The sequence below is a fragment of the Coregonus clupeaformis genome, unplaced genomic scaffold, assembly GCF_020615455.1.
Source record: "Coregonus clupeaformis isolate EN_2021a unplaced genomic scaffold, ASM2061545v1 scaf1433, whole genome shotgun sequence".
NCBI classification, from domain to species: Eukaryota; Metazoa; Chordata; class Actinopteri; order Salmoniformes; family Salmonidae; genus Coregonus; species Coregonus clupeaformis.
This window is the reverse complement of record NW_025534887.1, coordinates 90,074-112,024: the sequence shown is the minus strand read 5'-3', so window position 1 is coordinate 112,024 and position 21,951 is coordinate 90,074. Positions and strand designations below refer to the sequence as shown.

General features: G+C 46.0%; 1 protein-coding gene across 1 annotated transcript in view; it reads right to left on the bottom strand.

Annotated features, from left to right (window-relative positions):
* Positions 1-419: 419 nt before the first annotated feature.
* The window catches only part of lrp3 (low density lipoprotein receptor-related protein 3), a 79,220-nt gene continuing 57,688 nt past the window's right edge, over positions 420-21,951 (bottom strand). Inside the window, exons 10-11 of the mRNA XM_045218197.1 lie at positions 13,738-13,870; positions 420-1,433 (exon numbers count right to left, since the gene is read on the bottom strand). Of these exons, the coding sequence (XP_045074132.1) occupies positions 420-1,433; positions 13,738-13,870 (1,147 nt within the window). The remainder of the gene's footprint in view (positions 1,434-13,737; positions 13,871-21,951) is intronic.

Below are 21,951 nucleotides of genomic sequence, written 5' to 3'. Positions count from 1 at the left end.
CAAGGCAGCTCCCTCATACTAGCAGATCAGTAGAGTCTCATCTCCATCCTCCTCCTCCTCACTGCTGCTGGTGTCCAGTCCACTAGGCGCCCCCATAGCCATCCCCCTGCTGGTGTCCAGTCCACTAGGCGCCCCCATAGCCATCCCCCTGCTGGTGTCCAGTCCACTAGGCGCCCCCATAGCCATCCCCCTGCTGGTGTCCAGTCCACTAGGCGGCCCCATAGCCATCCCCCTGCTGGTGTCCAGTCCACTAGGCGGCCCCATAGCCATCCCCCTGCTGGTGTCCAGTCCACTAGGCGCCCCCATAGCCATCCCCCTGCTGGTGTCCAGTCCACTAGGCGCCCCCATAGCCATCCCCCCTGCTGGTGTCCAGTCCACTAGGCGGCCCCATAGCCATCCCCCTGCTGGTGTCCAGTCCACTAGGCGCCCCCATAGCCATCCCCCCTGCTGGTGTCCAGTCCACTAGGCGCCCCCATAGCCATCCCCCTGCTGGTGTCCAGTCCACTAGGCGCCCCCATAGCCATCCCCCTGCTGGTGTCCAGTCCACTAGGCGCCCCCATAGCCATCCCCCTGCTGGTGTCCAGTCCACTAGGCGGCCCCATAGCCATCCCCCTGCTCTTACACCTCTCCCAGGATGGCACTTCCAGGGCATGGAACCTCTCACTGTCGTCTGAAGCCCCCGAGGGGGATGACGTCTGGGGGGAGGTCAGGGGGGGGTGGCAGGGCGGCTGGGAGTCTGGAGGGGGAAGGACAGGGGGGGTAACGGGGGAGGTGAGCCCCAGGGGGGAGTAGCGTCGTAGGGCCACCCCTCTCAGGTTGGCAGCCAGCCCCAGGACCAGCTTCCTGGAGGCCCGGCGGGTGTAATGACCTGTGCTGCCCTCTTGGGGGCGCTCCTGGGTCAGTCTGCTTTGGGCAGACGTTAATGAGTCACTCTGCTGCCCAGGGGTGGAGGGCTCGCTGAGGGGGAACCTAACCCTGCTGCCCCGGCTCTCTGGGGAACATGGAGACCCCATGGATGGTTCACTGTCAGAGGGGGAGAGTGGGGAGGGGTGAGACTCCAAGGAGGGGTGGGAGGACTGGGACTGTGACAGGGCCTGGGTGTGGGCGTGCAGGGCGAGGCCTAGCGCTGCCGTAGAGCAGGGGGACGGGGTCGTTGCTGGTCCCATGCCCGCCATTCCCCCAACCATGCCAGCCCCACCACCTCCATCCCCAGCCCTGGCTCCAGGCCCCTCCGAGGTGTGGTAGGAGTGCAGGCCCAGAGCCACCTGGGACCCGGGGGGTGTGAGGAGGGGGATCTGGCCGCGGACACGGGTCCCTCGGTGGAACAGACGGCTCCAGAGGCGCCCCAGGCGACGGTGAGACGTGGCTCGGCGGGAGGAGTGTCTTCTGATCTGCCTCCGCATCGCTGTACGGATGTTCTGGAGCATGGAGGCCTGGAGGAGGGAGGAACGGAGGGAGGGAGGGAGAGAGAGGAGGTAGAGAGGGAGGGAGAGGAGGTAGAGGAAGAGGGAGAGGAGGTTGGGGGGGAGGGAAAGCTGTCAATCATTTGTTAACCCATTGCCATGGCAACACTCAGATCTCTCACATCAGAATTAGATCCCAGCTAAGAGAATAGATACAGTATTAGATTTTCATTCCATCTCAGAACACAGGCAGACAGACAGAGCCCAGTTGCTACGGGAGCTGTTTAAAAAAAAATAAAGCTACAGTCTGTGCAATGCTGCACTCAGCCTAATGAGAGCCCAGCGTGCTGCAGAGGATCAGGCCCAAATGGCAACCTATTCACTATATAGGGCACTACTTGGACTGCCTTTCTCTCATCCCGGTATTACTGGAATAGCACACAAGGGGGCGCTAAAAACGCAAGGAAAACCCATCGGGCCTCTATTACCAGAATGCTAACAGAATTAGCACAAAGTAACAGAAATCATATAGACACTGTTAGGTAAATGCTAACAAGTGAAAATGAACAAACTAATCGCAAAGACAGGCAAATCCAGCTCATAAAGTTAAACAGCCACATACAAATAAATACAAGTATCAAACTATATGACGCTGACAGCCACATACAAATACATCTATGAACACAAGTTTGTGTTAAACAAAAATGCAATGGAAACGTATTCCAGTGGGTGTACCAAGCAAGAAAGTAGTAACTGCCATCTAGGGTCAAAGGTCATGTCAGAGGACAGGGTGAACATGAATACAAAAATAATCTCATAGTAAAACAACAGACTCCAATGATCTGACTACAATTCATTTGGCTGGACAGTCATGTTTCTCAGTTTCACTGTGATCAGCTACTGCTCTTTTGCTTGGTAGGGTAGCAGCTATTAGCTAGCAGTGCTGTGATGTAACTTTGTATTTATTATGGATCCCCATTAGTTCCTGCCAAGGCAGCAGCTACTCTTCCTGGGGTTTATTATGGATCCCCATCAGTTCCTGCCAAGGCAGCAGCTAATCTTCCTGGGGTTTATTATGGAGCCCCATTAGTTCCTGCCAAGGCAGCAGCTACTCTTCCTGGGGTTTATTATGGATCCCCATTAGTTCCTGCCAAGGCAGCAGCTACTCTTCCTGGGGTTTATTATGGATCCCCATTAGTTCCTGCCAAGGCAGCAGCTACTCTTCCTGGGGTTTATTATGGATCCCCATCAGTTCCTACCAAGGCAGCAGCTAATCTTCCTGGGGTTTATTATGGAGCCCCATTAGTTCCTGCCAAGGCAGCAGCTACTCTTCCTGGGGTTTATTATGGATCCCCATTAGTTCCTGCCAAGGCAGCAGCTACTCTTCCTGGGGTTTATTATGGATCCCCATTAGTTCCTGCCAAGGCAGCAGCTACTCTTCCTGGGGTTTATTATGGATCCCCATTAGTTCCTGCCAAGGCAGCGGCTACTCTTCCTGGGGTTTATTATGGATCCCCATTAGTTCCTGCCAAGGCAGCAGCTGCTCTTCCTGGGGTTTATTATGGATCCCCATTAGTTCCTGCCAAGGAAGCAGCTGCTCTTCCTGGGGTTTATTATGGATCCCCATTAGTTTCTGCCAAGGCAGCAGCTACTCTTCCTGTGGTTTATTATGGATCCCCATTAGTTCCTGCCAAGGCAGCAGCTACTCTTCCTGGGGTTTATTATGGATCTCCATTAGTTCCTGCAAAGGATGCAGCTACTCTTCCTGGGGTTTATTATGGATCCCCATTAGTTCCTGCCAAGGCAGCAGCTACTCTTCCTGGGGTTTATTATGGATCCCCATTAGTTCCTGCCAAGGCAGCAGCTGCTCTTCCTGGGGTTTATTATGGATCCCCATTAGTTTCTGCCAAGGCAGCAGCTACTCTTCCTGTGGTTTATTATGGATCTCATTAGTTCCTGCCAAGGCAGCAGCTACTCTTCCTGGGGTTTATTATGGATCCCCATTAGTTCCTGCCAAGGCTGCAGCTACTCTTCCTGGGGTTTATTATGGATCCCCATTAGTTCCTGCCAAGGCAGCAGCTAATCTTCCTGGGGTTTATTATGGATCCCCATTAGTTCCTGCCAAGGCAGCAGCTAATCTTCCTGGGGTTTATTATGGATCCCCATTAGTTCCTGCCAAGGCAGCAGCTACTATTCCTGTGGTTTATTATGGATCCCCATTAGTTCCTGCCAAGGCAGCAGCTACTCTTCCTGGGGTTTATTATGGATCCACATTAGTTACTGCCAAGGCAGCAGCTACTCTTCCTGGGGTTTATTATGGATCCCCATTAGTTCCTGCCAAGGCAGCAGCTGCTCTTCCTGGGGATTATTATGGATCCCCATTAGCTTCTGCCAAGGCAACAGCTACTCTTCCTGGGGATTATTATGGATCCCCATTAGCTTCTGCCAAGGCAGCAGCTACTCTTCCTGGGGTTTATTATGGATCCCCATTAGTTCCTGCCAAGGCAGCAGCTACTCTTCCTGGGGTTTATTGTGGATCCCCATTAGTTCCTGCCAAGGCTGCAGCTACTCTTCCTGGGGTTTATTATGGATCCCCATTAGTTCCTGCCAAGGCAGCAGCTACTCTTCCTGGGGTTTATTATGGATCCCCATCAGTTCCTGCCAAGGCAGCAGCTACTTTTCCTGGGGTTTATTATGGATCCCCATTAGTTCCTGCCAAGGCAGCAGCTACTCTTCCTGGGGTTTATTATGGATCCACATTAGTTCCTGCCAAGGCAGCAGCTACTCTTCCTGGGGTTTATTATGGATCCCCATTAGTTCCTGCCAAGGCAGCAGCTACTCTTCCTGGGGTTTATTATGGATCCCCATTAGTTCCTGCCAAGGCAGCAGCTGCTCTTCCTGGGGTTTATTATGGATCCCCATTAGTTCCTGCCAAGGCAGCAGCTGCTCTTCCTGGGGTTTATTATGGATCCCCATTAGTTCCTGCCAAGGAAGCAGCTGCTCTTCCTGGGGTTTATTATGGATCCCCATTAGTTTCTGCCAAGGCAGCAGCTACTCTTCCTGTGGTTTATTATGGATCCCCATTAGTTCCTGCCAAGGCAGCAGCTGCTCTTCCTGGGGTTTATTATGGATCTCCATTAGTTCCTGCAAAGGATGCAGCTACTCTTCCTGGGGTTTATTATGGATCCCCATTAGTTCCTGCCAAGGCAGCAGCTACTCTTCCTGGGGTTTATTATGGATCCCCATTAGTTCCTGCCAAGGCAGCAGCTACTCTTCCTGTGGTTTATTATGGATCCCCATTAGTTCCTGCCAAGGCAGCAGCTACTCTTCCTGGGGTTTATTATGGATCCACATTAGTTACTGCCAAGGCAGCAGCTACTCTTCCTGGGGTTTATTATGGATCCCCATTAGTTCCTGCCAAGGAAGCAGCTGCTCTTCCTGGGGTTTATTATGGATCCCCATTAGTTTCTGCCAAGGCAGCAGCTACTCTTCCTGTGGTTTATTATGGATCCCCATTAGTTCCTGCCAAGGCAGCAGCTACTCTTCCTGGGGTTTATTATGGATCTCCATTAGTTCCTGCAAAGGATGCAGCTACTCTTCCTGGGGTTTATTATGGATCCCCATTAGTTCCTGCCAAGGCAGCAGCTACTCTTCCTGGGGTTTATTATGGATCCCCATTAGTTCCTGCCAAGGCAGCAGCTACTCTTCCTGTGGTTTATTATGGATCCCCATTAGTTCCTGCCAAGGCAGCAGCTACTCTTCCTGGGGTTTATTATGGATCCACATTAGTTACTGCCAAGGCAGCAGCTACTCTTCCTGGGGTTTATTATGGATCCCCATTAGTTCCTGCCAAGGCAGCAGCTGCTCTTCCTGGGGATTATTATGGATCCCCATTAGCTTCTGCCAAGGCAACAGCTACTCTTCCTGGGGTTTATTATGGATCCCCATTAGTTCCTGCCAAGGCAGCAGCTGCTCTTCCTGGGGATTATTATGGATCCCCATTAGCTTCTGCCAAGGCAGCAGCTACTCTTCCTGGGGTTTATTATGGATCCCCATTAGTTCCTGCCAAGGCAGCAGCTACTCTTCCTGGGGTTTATTATGGATCCCCATTAGTTCCTGCCAAGGCAGCAGCTACTCTTCCTGGGGTTTATTATGGATCCCCATTAGTTCCTGCCAAGGCTGCAGCTACTCTTCCTGGGGTTTATTATGGATCCCCATTAGTTCCTGCCAAGGCGGCAGCTACTCTTCCTGGGGTTTATTATGGAACCCCATTAGTTCCTGCCAAGGCAGCAGCTACTCTTCCTGGGGTTTATTATGGATCCCCATTAGTTCCTGCCAAGGCAGCAGCTACTCTTCCTGGGGTTTATTATGGATCCCCATCAGTTCCTGCCAAGGCAGCAGCTACTCTTCCTGGGGTTTATTATGGATCCCCATTAGTTCCTGCCAAGGCAGCAGCTACTCTTCCTGGGGTTTATTATGGATCCCCATCAGTTCCTGCCAAGGCAGCAGCTACTCTTCCTGGGGTTTATTATGGATTCCATTTACATTACATTTACGTCATTTAGCAGACGCTCTTATCCAGAGCGACTTACATTTACATTATTCTTTTTAATTTTCATACCCCATGGGAATTGAACCCACAACCCTGGCGTTGCAAACGCCATGCTCTACCAACTGAGCTACCTCTTCCTGGGGTCCGGCAAAATTAAGGCAGTTATACCATTTTAAAAACATTACAATACATTCATAACAGATTTCACAACACATTAAGTGTGTGCCCTCAGGCCTCTACTCTACTACCACATATCTACATCACTAAATCCATGTGTACATGTGTGTATAGTGCGTATGGTATCGTGTGTGTGTATGCATGTGTCTGTGCCTGTGTGTGTCTCTTCACAGTCCCCGCTGTTCCATAAGGTGGATTTATATCTGTTTTTTTTAATCTGACTTTACTGCTTGCATCAGTTACCTGATGTGGAATAGAGTTCCATGTAGTCATGGCTCTATGTAGTACTGTGTGCCTCCCATAGTCTGTTCTGGACTGTGAAGAGACCTCTGGTGGCATGTCTTGTGGGGTATGCATGGGTGTCTGAGCTGTGTGCTAGTCATTTAAACAGACAGCTCGGTGCTTTCAACATGTCAATACCGCTCACAAATACAAGTAGTGATGAAGTCAATCTCTCCTCTACTCTGAGCCAGGAGAGATTTACATGTTTGCTCTCTGTGTACATCCAAGGGCGAGCCGTGCTGCCCTGTTCTGAGCCAATTGCAATTTTCCTAAGTCCCTCTTTGTGGCACCTGACCACACGACTGAACAGTAGTCCCCATGTTAACTGCCCTGGGGAATTCCTGATTCTACCTGGATTATGTTGGAGAGGCTTCCATTAAAGAACACCCTCTGTGTTCTGTTAGACAGGTAACTCTTTATCCACAATATAGCAGGGGGTGTAAAGCCATAACACATACGTTTTTCCAGCAGCAGACTATGATCGATAATGTCAAAAGCCGCAATGAGGTCTAACAAAACAGCCCCCACAATCTTTTTATCATCAGTTTCTCTCAGCCGATCATCAGTCATTTGTGTAAGTGCTGTGCTTGTTGAATGTCCTTCCCTGCTGAAAGTCTGTTGTCAATTTGTTTACTGTAAAATAACATTGAATCTGGTCAAACACAATTTACTTTTCTTTGGTAGCAGAATGACTTTTGCTTCCCTCCAGGCCTGAGGGCACACATTTTCTAGTAGGCTTAGATTGAAGATATGGCAAATAGGAGTGGCAATATCGTCCGCTATTATCCTCCGTAATTTTCCATCCAAGTTGTCAGACCCCGGTGGCTTGTCATTGTTGATAGACAACAATAATGTTTTCACCTCTTCCACACTCACTTTACGGAATTCAAAATTACAATTCTTGTCTTTCATAATTTGGTCAGATATACATGGATGTGTAGTGTCAGCGTTTGTTGCTGGCATGTCATACCTAAGTTTGCTAATCTTGCTAATGAAAAAATAATTAAAGTAGTTGGCAATATCAGTCGGTTTTGTAATGAATGAGCATCCGATTCAATGAATGATGGAGCTGAGTTTGCCTTTTCCCCAAAATGTCATTTAAGGGGCTCCAAAGCTTTTTACTATCATTCTTTGTCATTTATCCTTGTTTCATAGTGTAGTTTCTTCTTCTTTTCATTCAGTTTAGTCACATGATTTCTCAATTTGCAGTACATTTACATTACATTTTAGTCATTTAGCAGACGCTCTTATCCAGAGCGACTTACAGTTAGTGAATATATTTTTATTTTTTTATTTTTATACTGCCCCCCCGTGGGAATCGAACCCACAACCCTGGCGTTGCAAACGCCATGCTCTATCAACTGAGCTACATCCCTGCCGGCCATTCCCTCCCCTACCCTGGACGACGCTGGGCCAATTGTGCGCCGCCCATGAGTCTCCCGGTCGCGGCCAGCTGCGACAGAGCCTGGATTCGAACCAGGATCTCTAGTGGCACAGTTAGCACTGCGATGCAGTGCCTTAGACCACTGCGCCACTCAGGATTACAAAGTATGTTTGCCAATCGGTTGTGCAACCAGACCTATTTGCCATCTCTTTTGCCTCATCCCTCTCAACCATACAATTATTCAATTCCCCTCAATCCACGGGGATTTAACCGTTTTTACAGTCATGTTCTTAATGGGTGCTTATTAGTAACTGGAATAAGCAATTTCATAAATGTGTCAAGTGCAGCGTCTGTTTGCCCCTCATTACACACCACGGACCAACATATATTCTTTGCATCAACAACACAGGAATCACTACAAAAACGTATTGTATGACCCCTTATACACTATATTAGGCCCAGCCAAGTGTTCAGTCCAGAGAAACTAGCAGGATCAGTAAGGGTTAAATAACCAGACTAAAACCACCAATACAGGTGATCTTACAGACACTAAGCGGATGTCAGCTTGATTCTATAACTATGGCGTCATCCCAGTACTGAGTGTCCCTGTGTCTCTCTGTGTCTCTGTCTGAGTGTCCCTGTGTCTCTCTGTGTCTCTCTCTGAGTGTCTCTGTGTCTCTCTGTGTCTCTCTCTGAGTGTCTCTGTGTCTCTCTCTGAGTGTCCCTGTGTCTCTCTCTGTGTCTCTCTCTGAGTGTCCCTGTGTCTCTCTCTGAGTGTCCCTGTGTCTCTCTGTGTCTCTCTCTGAGTGTCCCTGTGTCTCTCTGTGTCTCTCTCTGAGTGTCCCTGTGTCTCTCTGTGTCTCTCTCTGAGTGTCCCTGTGTCTCTCTGTGTCTCTCTCTGAGTGTCCCTGTGTCTCTCTGTGTCTCTCTCTGAGTGTCCCTGTGTCTCTCTCTGAGTGTCCCTGTGTCTCTCTGTGTCTCTCTCTGAGTGTCCCTGTGTCTCTCTCTGTGTCTCTCTCTGAGTGTCCCTGTGTCTCTCTGTGTCTCTCTCTGAGTGTCTCTGTGTCTCTCTGTGTCTCTCTCTGAGTGTCCCTGTGTCTCTCTCTGTGTCTCTCTCTGAGTGTCCCTGTGTCTCTCTGTGTCTCTGTCTGAGTGTCTCTGTGTCTCTCTGTGTCTCTCTCTGAGTGTCCCTGTGTCTCTCTGTGTCTCTCTCTGAGTGTCCCTGTGTCTCTCTGTGTCTCTCTCTGTGTCTCTCTGTGTCTCTCTCTGAGTGTCCCTGTGTCTCTCTGTGTCTCTCTCTGTGTCTCTGTGTCTCTCTGTGTCTCTCTCTGAGTGTCCCTGTGTCTCTCTGTGTCTCTCTCTGAGTGTCCCTGTGTCTCTCTGTGTCTCTCTCTGAGTGTCCCTGTGTCTCTCTGTGTCTCTCTCTGAGTGTCCCTGTGTCTCTCTCTGAGTGTCCCTGTGTCTCTCTGTGTCTCTCTCTGAGTGTCTCTGTGTCTCTCTCTGAGTGTCCCTGTGTCTCTCTATGTGTCTCTCTCTGAGTGTCCCTGTGTCTCTCTGTGTCTCTCTCTGTGTCTCTCTGTGTCTCTCTCTGAGTGTCCCTGTGTCTCTCTGTGTCTCTCTCTGAGTGTCCCTGTGTCTCTCTGTGTCTCTCTCTGAGTGTCCCTGTGTCTCTCTCTGAGTGTCCCTGTGTCTCTCTGTGTCTCTCTCTGAGTGTCTCTGTGTCTCTCTGTGTCTCTCTCTGAGTGTCCCTGTGTCTCTCTGTGTCTCTCTCTGAGTGTCCCTGTGTCTCTCTCTGAGTGTCTCTGTGTCTCTCTGTGTCTCTCTCTGAGTGTCCCTGTGTCTCTCTGTGTCTCTCTCTGAGTGTCTCTGTGTCTCTCTGTGTCTCTCTCTGAGTGTCCCTGTGTCTCTCTGTGTCTCTCTCTGAGTGTCCCTGTGTCTCTCTGTGTCTCTCTCTGAGTGTCCCTGTGTCTCTCTGTGTCTCTCTCTGAGTGTCCCTGTGTCTCTCTGTGTCTCTCTCTGAGTGTCTCTGTGTCTCTCTCTGAGTGTCCCTGTGTCTCTCTATGTGTCTCTCTCTGAGTGTCCCTGTGTCTCTCTGTGTCTCTCTCTGAGTGTCTCTGTGTCTCTCTGTGTCTCTCTCTGAGTGTCCCTGTGTCTCTCTGTGTCTCTCTCTGAGTGTCTCTGTGTCTCTCTGTGTCTCTCTCTGAGTGTCCCTGTGTCTCTCTGTGTCTCTCTCTGAGTGTCCCTGTGTCTCTCTGTGTCTCTCTCTGAGTGTCCCTGTGTCTCTCTCTGAGTGTCCCTGTGTCTCTCTGTGTCTCTCTCTGAGTGTCTCTGTGTCTCTCTGTGTCTCTGTCTGAGTGTCCCTGTGTCTCTCTGTGTCTCTCTCTGAGTGTCCCTGTGTCTCTCTGTGTCTCTCTCTGAGTGTCCCTGTGTCTCTCTCTGTGTCTCTCTCTGAGTGTCCCTGTGTCTCTCTGTGTCTCTCTCTGAGTGTCTCTGTGTCTCTCTGTGTCTCTCTCTGAGTGTCCCTGTGTCTCTCTGTGTCTCTCTCTGAGTGTCCCTGTGTCTCTCTGTGTCTCTCTCTGAGTGTCCCTGTGTCTCTCTCTGAGTGTCCCTGTGTCTCTCTGTGTCTCTCTCTGAGTGTCTCTGTGTCTCTCTCTAAGTGTCCCTGTGTCTCTCTATGTGTCTCTCTCTGAGTGTCCCTGTGTCTCTCTGTGTCTCTCTCTGAGTGTCTCTGTGTCTCTCTGTGTCTCTCTCTGAGTGTCCCTGTGTCTCTCTGTGTCTCTCTCTGAGTGTCCCTGTGTCTCTCTGTGTCTCTCTCTGAGTGTCCCTGTGTCTCTCTCTGAGTGTCCCTGTGTCTCTCTGTGTCTCTCTCTGAGTGTCTCTGTGTCTCTCTGTGTCTCTCTCTGAGTGTCCCTGTGTCTCTCTGTGTCTCTCTCTGAGTGTCCCTGTGTCTCTCTCTGAGTGTCCCTGTGTCTCTCTCTGAGTGTCCCTGTGTCTCTCTGTGTCTCTCTCTGAGTGTCCCTGTGTCTCTCTGTGTCTCTCTCTGAGTGTCTCTGTGTCTCTCTGTGTCTCTCTCTGAGTGTCTCTGTGTCTCTCTGTGTCTCTCTCTGAGTGTCCCTGTGTCTCTCTCTGTGTCTCTCTCTGAGTGTCCCTGTGTCTCTCTGTGTCTCTCTCTGAGTGTCTCTGTGTCTCTCTCTGAGTGTCCCTGTGTCTCTCTGTGTCTCTCTCTCTGAGTGTCCCTGTGTCTCTCTGTGTCTCTCTCTGAGTGTCCCTGTGTCTAAGTCTGTGTCTCTCTCTGAGTGTCCCTGTGTCTCTCTGTGTCTCTCTCTGAGTGTCTCTGTGTCTCTCTGTGTCTCTCTCTGAGTGTCCCTGTGTCTCTCTGTGTCTCTCTCTGAGTGTCCCTGTGTCTCTCTGTGTCTCTCTCTGAGTGTCCCTGTGTCTCTCTGTGTCTCTCTCTGAGTGTCTCTGTGTCTCTCTGTGTCTCTCTCTGAGTGTCCCTGTGTCTCTCTGTGTCTCTCTCTGAGTGTCCCTGTGTCTCTCTGTGTCTCTCTCTGAGTGTCCCTGTGTCTCTCTCTGAGTGTCCCTGTGTCTCTCTGTGTCTCTCTCTGAGTGTCTCTGTGTCTCTCTGTGTCTCTCTCTGAGTGTCCCTGTGTCTCTCTGTGTCTCTCTCTGAGTGTCCCTGTGTCTCTCTCTGAGTGTCCCTGTGTCTCTCTCTGTGTCTCTCTCTGAGTGTCCCTGTGTCTCTCTGTGTCTCTCTCTGAGTGTCTCTGTGTCTCTCTCTGAGTGTCCCTGTGTCTCTCTGTGTCTCTCTCTGAGTGTCCCTGTGTCTCTCTGTGTCTCTCTCTGAGTGTCCCTGTGTCTCTCTATGTCTCTCTCTGAGTGTCCCTGTGTCTCTCTGTGTCTCTGTCTGAGTGTCCCTGTGTCTCTCTGTGTCTCTCTCTGAGTGTCCCTGTGTCTCTCTGTGTCTCTCTCTGAGTGTCCCTGTGTCTCTCTCTGAGTGTCTCTGTGTCTCTCTCTGAGTGTCCCTGTGTCTCTCTCTGTGTCTCTCTCTGAGTGTCCCTGTGTCTCTCTGTGTCTCTCTCTGAGTGTCCCTGTGTCTCTCTGTGTCTCTCTCTGAGTGTCCCTGTGTCTATGTCTGTGTCTCTCTCTGAGTGTCCCTGTGTCTCTCTGTGTCTCTCTCTGAGTGTCCCTGTGTCTCTCTGTGTCTCTCTCTGAGTGTCTCTGTGTCTCTGTCTGTGTCTCTGTCTGAGTGTCTCTGTGTCTCTATCTCTGTGTCTCTGTGTGTGTCTCTGTGTGTCTGTGTGTCTCTCTCTGTGTCTCTGTGTGAGTGTCTCTGTGTCTCTCTCTCTGCCGTTTTTGGACGCAGGCTGGGAGACAGGTGCTCAGACATTTCATTACGGTCTGTCTGGGTATTTCTACAGGTCAGAGAAGTAGTGATCAGAAGATAGGTGTGACTGGAACTTTCTACAGGTCAGAGAAGTAGTGATCAGAAGATAGGTGTGACTGGAACTTTCTACAGGTCAGAGAAGTAGTGATCAGAAGATAGGTGTGACTGAAACTTTCTACAGGTCAGAGAAGTAGTGATCAGAAGATAGGTGTGACTGGAACTTTCTACAGGTCAGAGAAGTAGTGATCAGAAGATAGGTGTGACTGGAACTTTCTACAGGTCAGAGAAGTAGTGATCAGAAGATAGGTGTGACTGGAACTTTCTACAGGTCAGGGAAGTAGTGATCAGAAGATAGGTGTGACTGGAACTTTCTACAGGTCAGAGAAGTAGTGATCAGAAGATAGGTGTGACTGGAACTTTCTACAGGTCAGAGAAGTAGTGATCAGAAGATAGGTGTGACTGGAACTTTCTACAGGTCAGAGAAGTAGTGATCAGAAGATAGGTGTGACTGGAACTTTCTACAGGTCAGAGAAGTAGTGATCAGAAGATAGGTGTGACTGGAACTTTCTACAGGTCAGAGAAGTAGTGATCAGAAGATAGGTGTGACTGGAACTTTCTACAGGTCAGAGAAGTAGTGATCAGAAGATAGGTGTGACTGGAACTTTCTACAGGTCAGAGAAGTAGTGATCAGAAGATAGGTGTGACTGGAACTTTCTACAGGTCAGAGAAGTAGTGATCAGAAGATAGGTGTGACTGGAACTTTCTACAGGTCAGAGAAGTAGTGATCAGAAGATAGGTGTGACTGGAACTTTCTACAGGTCAGAGAAGTAGTGATCAGAAGATAGGTGTGACTGGAACTTTCTACAGGTCAGAGAAGTAGTGATCAGAAGATAGGTGTGACTGGAACTTTCTACAGGTCAGAGAAGTAGTGATCAGAAGATAGGTGTGACTGGAACTTTCTACAGGTCAGAGAAGTAGTGATCAGAAGATAGGTGTGACTGGAACTTTCTACAGGTCAGAGAAGTAGTGATCAGAAGATAGGTGTGACTGGAACTTTAAAAGGAGACAGCTTTCCTTTCAGTCAGTGAAGTTACCTCAACCCTCTACTAAACCATCACTCAACCCTCTACTAAACCATCAAAAGCAACGGAGGACAGGTCAGAATGTATCGGTCTAAACGCACCACTTTGCATCTTGGGTAGCTCATGAAAGACACTTTGTTCTAAATAGAAGATAACAAATCTTAGAAGAGTTACTTTACTGCCAGCTTTAGTGAGAAATGGAAATGCAATACTCTATGTGTCTCTGCGGTTACAGATGGAGATTGTAACAATGATTGTTAGGTGAAAAATATGTCGATGTGCCCTTGAGCAAGGCACTTAACCCTAATTGCTCCTGTAAGTCGCTCTGGATAAGAGCGTCTGCTAAATGACAAAAAAATTAAATAAAATAAAAATGTGTTACCTGTGGTGTTGCGTCAGAGCGTACTGATATATTTAGATGGGGTAATAATGTACCTTAATATGGAGACTGTAGAAGTAATACCATAAGTTACCTGAGTGGGGTTGTACACAGGAAAGTCCTCCACTGGAGGGATGAGGCCCTGGGCGATCAGCTCACCATAAGAGGGCGGAGCCTCTCTCTGAACAAACTCCGCCTCCAGACGGGTCATCTGGGTCTCAAACGCTCTGAGGAGAGAGAGAGAGGGAAGGAGAGAGAGATAAAGAGATGCGAGGGAGAGAGAAAAATTGAATTGAATTGAGAGAGAGAGAGAGAGAGAGAGAGAGAGAGAGAGAGAGAGAGAGAGAGAGAGAGAGAGAGAGAGAGAGAGAGAGAGAGAGAGAGAGAGAGAGAGAGAGAGAGAGAAAGAGCGAGAGAGAGAGAGAGAGAGAGAGAGAGAGAGAGAGAGAGAGAGAGAGAGAGAGAGAGAGAGAGAGAGAGAGAGAGAGAGAAAGATAAGATAGAGAGGTGACAGTGAATCAATAGCAAAGATGGTGGATAAATGAAGATGTCCCACTCATGCTGTTTAAAAAATAAATAACAAATATCTGTTCCGGTCTGCTTAAGGGGTTGGCTCTCCCATAGACACCAATGTATTAGCAGCTGGGTCTGGTCTGCTTAGTTCATTGACTGTATATGAACCAGAAAAATATAGAGAGTGGGATGTCTCGCTTCCTCTTCCCTCTCTGTCAATAGATTAGTAATAAACCCCATGGGAAGTTAATGGGTGCACTGCCTTTTGACCTCTGACCTTTATACATCTGCATCTCAAATGGAACCCTATTCCCTAAATAGTGCCTATGGGCCCTGGTCAAAAGTTGTGCACTAAATAGTGAATAGGTTGTCATTTGGGACACAGCCTACATCTGTAACATCTGAGGAACTGATCCCTGGAAAAAGCAGTTATAGGAAATCATTACAGAACCATAAAACATCTCTCTCTCTCTCTCTCTGTTTCTCTCTCTCTCTGTGTCTCTCTCTCTCTGTGTCTCTCTCTCTCTCTCTCTCTCTTTCTCTCTCTCTCTCTCTCTCGTGTGTCTCTCTCTCTCTCTCTCTCTCTCTCTCTGTGTGTCTCTCTCTCTCTGTGTCTCTCTCTCTCTGTGTGTCTCTCTCTCTCTCTCTCTCTCTCTCTCTCTCTCTCTGTGTCTCTCTCTCTCTGTGTCTCTGTGTCTCTCTCTCTCTCTCTCTTTCTGTGTCTCTCTCTCTCTCTCTCTGTGTTCTCTCTCTCTCTGTCTCTCTCTCTGTGTCTCTGTCTCTCTCTCTCTCTCTCGCTCTCTCTCTCTCTCTCTCTCCCTCTCTCGCTCTCTCTCTCTCTCTGTCTCTCTCTCTTTCCTATCTTTACAAGGTAAATACTGCAGTGCACCCAGTATGACGTAGCTGTATAGTGTAGAAAGGTCTCTTTAACTGACGGTTAATTTCTGTTGAAGTGTGATGAGGCCAAGGCTATTAACAGCTATATATAGCAACCACCCCCTGTCATCTTAGTCGGTTATTGTGGACCTCTCTCTCTCTCTCTCCCCCTTCTCCCCCCCCTCCTCTCTCTCTCTCTCTCTCTCTCCTCCTGCTCTCTCTCTCTCTCTCTCTCTCTCTCTCTCTCTCTCTCTCTCTCTCTCTCTCTCTCTCTCTCTCTCTCTCTCTCTCTCTCTCTCTCTCTCTCTCTCTCTCTCTCTCTCTCTCTCTCTCTCTCTCTCTCTCTCTCTCTCTCAATTCAATTCAAGCTGCTTTATTGGCATGAAAAACATTGCGTCAATATTGCCAAAGCAACAATGTATACAATATACATTGTAAAAAAATAAAAAAATAATAACAAATAATAATAAAAATGGTAGTAAATAATAATAAATAAATAACAACAATAAAATGGTAACAGTCAATAGTATAAATATAATAAATATACAAATCTAAATATGGAAAATGAAACTATAACTAACTTATAACTAAATAACAATATTAAGTACGTTACTATTTACTATGCAGATGTTATTATTCAGTGTCCCTCAGGCTATGGCAGGCAAATACATATTTGGCTGCAAGAGGAGCCATAGCTCCTTCGCCCATGAGTATTTTTAGTTTTTCCTCTGGGTTTAATAAGTTAAAATTTGGAACAAATCTAGTCATTTCTGTGAATAATGAATGTCTTTGTGAGGAATATTTATCACAGTAAAGGAGAAAGTGCATTTCTGTTTCTACCTCCCCTGTCGTGCAGTGACCACATATACGCTCCTCTTTGGGTAGCCATGTCTTTTTATGTCTGCCGGTTTCTATTGCCAATTGGTGGTCACTCAGCCTGTACTTGGTAAGGATCTGTCTCTGCTTCGTATCTCTGACAGAGTAGAGATAATCAGCCAATTCATATTCTCTGTTTAGGGTCAGATAGCAATTTAGTCGGCTTTGGGATTTTGTTTTGTTTTTCCAATGTTGTAAATATGAGTCCTTTGATTGGTTCATGATTTTGTTCATTAGAATTCTTTCTTTTGAAGCAGTGCTGGTGTCAGCTTGGTTGGTTAGGTCCAACACCAGCTGACTGAGAGGGCTCGTTTCTGGGCTCAGCTCTTGGGTTTGAAGTGCTTTAAATTGCAGACTTGAATTTGGACTTGAATTTAGATGTAGCCAAAATTTTAATGATCTTTTCTGTATTTTTATTACTACTGAAAGCGGCCCAATTCTGCCCTACATGCATTAGTTGGTGTATTTCTCTGGACTTTAAGAATATTCCGACAGAATTCTGCATGTAGGGCTTCAATTGGATGTTTGTCCCATATTTTAAAGTCCAGTTTATTGAGTGGCCCCCAAACCTCACTTCCGTAAAGAGCTATTGGTAGGATTACACTGTCAAATATTTTGGTCCAAATTCTAATTGGGATATTGATTTTGAATAATTTCATTTTTATTGCATACAATGCTCTGCGGGCTTTTTCTTTGAGTGCATTCACTGCCATATTAAAGTTTCCCGATGCAGATATGGTCAGACCAAGGTATGTGTAATTTTTAGTGTGTTCAATTATGGTGTTGTTCAGGGTGAATTTATATTTGTGTTTCTGACATCTGTTTTTTTTTGGGAAAATCATGATTTTAGTTTTTTTGAAATTTACTGCCAGGGCCCAATTATTGCAATATTGCTCTAGAATGTTAAGGTTCTGTTGAATACCTTCTTTGGTTGGTGATAGAAGTACCAAGTCATCAGCATATAGCAGGTATTTTACCTCTGTGTCAAATAGTGTAAGTCCTGGGGCTGGAGAATGGTCTAACATGTCTGCTAACTCATTGATATAAATGTTGAAAAGATTTGGACTCAAACTGCAGCCTTGTCTCACACCTCGACGTTGTGAAAAGAATTCTGTTCTTTGGTTTTTGATTTTTATTGCACACTTGTTTTCTGTGTACATACATTTTATTAAGTCATACACCTTACCACCAAGCCCACTTTGGAGAATTTTGTAGAATAGCCCTTCATGCCAAATAGAATCAAATGCTTTTTTAAAGTCAATAAAGCAAGCAAATATTTTGCCCTCTTTTTTTTTTTTTTTTTGTTTATTAATTAGTGTATGTAAGGTGTATATATGGTCAGTAGTGCGATGGTTAGGGAGAAAGCCAATTTGACATTTACTTATTATATTTTTCTCTTGAAGAAAGGTTTGAATTCTTGAATTCAAAATGCTACAGAAAACCTTTCCCAAGTTGCTGTTTACGCAAATTCCCCTGTAATTATTGGGGTCTGATTTGTCTCCACATTTGTGGATAGGGGAGATGAGCCCCTGGTTCCAGATATCAGGGAAGCAGCCAGAAGATAAAACTATGTTGAACAACTTAAGCACAGCATTTTGCAACTCAGGTGTGCTGTTTTTCAGCATTTCATTTCTGATGTTATCTAGACCACAAGCCTTCTTTGATTTTATAGATTTTAGCTTTTCATTTAGTTCTTGTTGGGTTATTGGGTAATCTAATGGATTTTGGTTGTTTTTAATGACCGATTCAAGGATGTTCAATTTTTCTTGAATTTCTAATTGGTTCTGTTGTAATTCTTTTTGTGGGATGTTTTTGTATAGATTATCAAAATAAGTTTTCCAAATTCCTTCATCTTGTATGGCTAATTCTTGTGGCTTTGTCATGCTTAAATTGTTCCACATGTCCCAGAACTGATTTTGGTCAATTGCACTTTCAATTTCATCAAGTGTCTTGTTGGTATAATTCAATTTCTTGCGTTTTTAGTGTATGTTTATACTGTTTCAGAGTTTCAAAGTATTCATAGCGTAGATCTGGGTTGTTTTGCTGCTTATGTTTTTCATTTGAAATTTGTCTTAGGTGTTTTCTAATTGTTTTACATTCGTTATCAAACCATTTTTCAGAAACATTTTGTTTTTTGTTTCTGATGTTGCATTTCTTTGGTTTTCTCAAATTTGCTTTCGATGCTGCTTTTTGGAAAATGTTATTTATGTTTTGAGTAGCCGAATTGACACCTTCTTTATTGTTTTGGTATTGTGAGTAATTGAAAAACTGTATAGAGTTCATCATTTCATTTGAGTTCAATGTTTCAATGAATCTCTCTGCACTGTTTTGAGCCCATCTGTACGATTGGTTCATGTTGTAGAGTTTATTCGGCTGTTTTTTTGAATGAATATTGCCGGTTAATTTCTTCAGAAACACGTTGATCTGACTGTGATCTGACAATGGTGTCTGTGGTCTGACAGTGAATGCACTAATGGAGGAGGGGTCAATGTCAGTGATGGCATAATCGACTACACTTGTCCCAAGAGCTGAGCAGTAAGTAAACTGACCTAAAGAGTCCCCTCTGATTCTACCATTAAGCATGTACAGGCCTAAGGCTCGACAGAGATGCACTAACTCCTTCCCATTTTTGTTCAGTATTTGGTCAGGACTGTTTCTATTATTTATAATTGGGCTACTGTACAAGGAGGGGTGTCCCAATATGTGGTGGTTACCTCCCGCATCAGTGTAGTCAGGCTCAGAACCTGTTCTTGCATTGAAATCTCCACAAAGAAGCACTTTACCCTCTGCCTGAAATTGAATGATTTCTGTATGGAGATTGTCAAAAAACTGATCATCATAATATGATGAATCTGAAGGAGGAGCATAAGCTGCACATATGTATACATCATTGTCACAATAGATTGTACCTTTGTTAAGTTTTAACCAAATGTGATTAGTACCTTTTTTCATTTCATTCAGTGCTAAGTCCTGCTTATGCCAAATGATGATTCCACCTGAGTCTCGGCCCCGTTTAACATTTTTACGCTTGATTGATGGTAGTAAACTTTCTCTATAGCCTGAGGGACACTGAGTACCTATGTCTCCACGACACCATGTTTCCAGTAGGATTATGATGTCCTGTCCCTTGATGTTTTTAATCAATTCTGGATTTGTTGTTTTATAACCAAAATGTGAAGAGTACAGGCCCTGGATATTCCAAGAGCTGATAGTTAATGATCTCATTTATAATAAGTGATATTCACTGGTTTGAGTAAAGTACATTGAAAATATATATATATATAATAATAATAGTAATATATATATATATATATATATATATATACATATATATATACAGTGGGGAAAAAAAGTATTTAGTCAGCCACCAATTGTGCAAGTTCTCCCACTTAAAAAGATGAGAGAGGCCTGTAATTTTCATCACAGGTGCACGTCTACTATGACAGACAAATTGAGGGAAAAAAATCCAGAAAATCACATTGTAGGATTTTTAATGAATTTTTTTGCAAATTATGGTGGAAAATAAGTATTTGGTCACCTACAAACAAGCAAGATTTCTGGCTCTCACAGACCTGTAACTTCTTCTTTAAGAGGCTCCTCTGTCCTCCACTCGTTACCTGTATTAATGGCACCTGTTTGAACTTGTTATCAGTATAAAAGACACCTGTCCACAACCTCAAACAGTCACACTCCAAACTCCACTATGGCCAAGACCAAAGAGCTGTCAAAGGACACCAGAAACAAAATTGTAGACCTGCACCAGGCTGGGAAGACTGAATCTGCAATAGGTAAGCAGCTTGGTTTGAAGAAATCAACTGTGGGAGCAATTATTAGGAAATGGAAGACATACAAAACCACTGATAATCTCCCTCGATCTGGGGCTCCACACAAGATCTCACCCCGTGGGGTCAAAATGATCACAAGAACGGTGAGCAGAAATCCCAGAACCACACGGGGGGACCTAGTGAATGACCTGCAGAGAGCTGGGACCAAAGTAACAAAGCCTACCATCAGTAACACACTACGCCGCCAGGGACTCAAATCCTACAGTGCGAGACGTGTCCCCCTGCTTAAGCCAGTACATGTCCAGGCCCGTCTGAAGTTTGCTAGAGTGCATTTGGATGATCCAGAAGAGGATTGGGAGAATGTCATATGGTCAGATGAAACCAAAATAGAACTTTTTGGTAAAAACTCAACTCGTCGTGTTTGGAGGACAAAGAATGCTGAGTTGCATCCAAAGAACACCATACCTTCTGTGAAGCATTGGGGTGGAAACATCATGCTTTGGGGCTGTTTTTCTGCAAAGGGACCAGGACGACTGATCCGTGTAAAGGAAAGAATGAATGGGGCCATGTATCGTGAGATTTTGAGTGAAAACCTCCTTCCATCAGCAAGGGCATTGAAGATGAAACGTGGCTGGGTCTTTCAGCATGACAATGATCCCAAACACACCGCCCGGGCAACGAAGGAGTGGCTTCGTAAGAAGCATTTCAAGGTCCTGGAGTGGCCTAGCCAGTCTCCAGATCTCAAACCCATAGAAAATCTTTGGAGGGAGTTGAAAGTCCGTGTTGCCAAGCGACAGCCCCAAAACATCACTGCTCTAGAGGAGATCTGCATGGAGGAATGGGCCAAAATACCAGCAACAGTGTGTGAAAACCTTGTGAAGACTTACAGAAAACGTTTGACCTGTGTCATTGCCAACAAAGGGTATATAACAAAGTATTGAGAAACTTTTGTTATTGACCAAATACTTATTTTCCACCATACTTTGCAAATAAATTCATTAAAAATCCTACAATGTGATTTCCTGGAATTTTTTTTCTAATTTTGTCTGTCATAGTTGACGTGTACCTATGATGAAAATTACAGGCCTCTCTCATCTTTTTAAGTGGGAGAACTTGCACAATTGGTGGCTGACTAAATACTTTTTTTCCCCACTGTATACATATATATACATACATACATACATACACATACATACATACATACATACATACATACATACATACATACATACATACATACATACATACACACATACACACATACACATACACATACACATACATATATATATACATATACATACATACATACATACATACATATACATACATATATATACACATACACACACACACACACCATTACACATCACTATTATTATAATACCAGTGCCAATAAAATAAAGGATAGTTGTAAACAACTTAATAAGAATGGCCCAAAAAATAAGTACAATGCAATGCAATCTGCAACCCTGTGTGTGTGTGTGTGTGTGTGTGTGTGTGTGTGTGTGTGTAATTAAAGGGTCTGTCTAGCCCAGTAGTCTGCATATTAGATGCAGTAGTTGGCGCACCTCTCCTATCTCTGATTGTTCTAGGTGTGTTTTGCCAGAGGTTACCTCAGCATATGTAGGCTGATGATCTGAATGATACATGGTGTGGACTGCATCATGTGGTGTACTTCTTTGAAGGACAGTGTTCTGCCCGACCCTGGAGTAGTGGTCAGTGCTGTGTTGTGATGGACCGGGTCCAGTAGAACTGTGTTGTGATGGGCTGGGTCTGGTAGAGCTGTGTTGTGATGGGCCGGGTCTGGTAGAGCTGTGTTGTAATGGGACGGGTCTGGTCGTGCTGTCCTGAGGCGGGCCCCGTCTGGTCGTGCTGTCCTGAGGAGGGTCTGGTCTGGTAAATCTATGCTGTGTTGGGCCCGGTCTTGTAGAGCTGTGCTGTAATAAGCCGTGTCTGGCTCTTCTCTCCTGGGGATGGTGGGTGTACTGTTGTTTCAGACGGTGGGGCAGGGGGGCTCTGCTGCTGGGGTGATGGGTGTGTGGGTCCCTGCCAAGTGTTGCATCCTTTAGGTCCTTAGCAAAAGTTCTGACACTGTCCTGATCAAGGTGTACATTATCGTATAAGTGTTCACATGTCAGAGTGGGATGGTGAGCCATTCTAACGTTGAGCAGTGAGGCACAGTCCACAGTGATCTGTTGATTTATTTTTTCGATCAACTGTCCTGGGAAGTATTTTCTTGGTAGGAGGGTGGACAC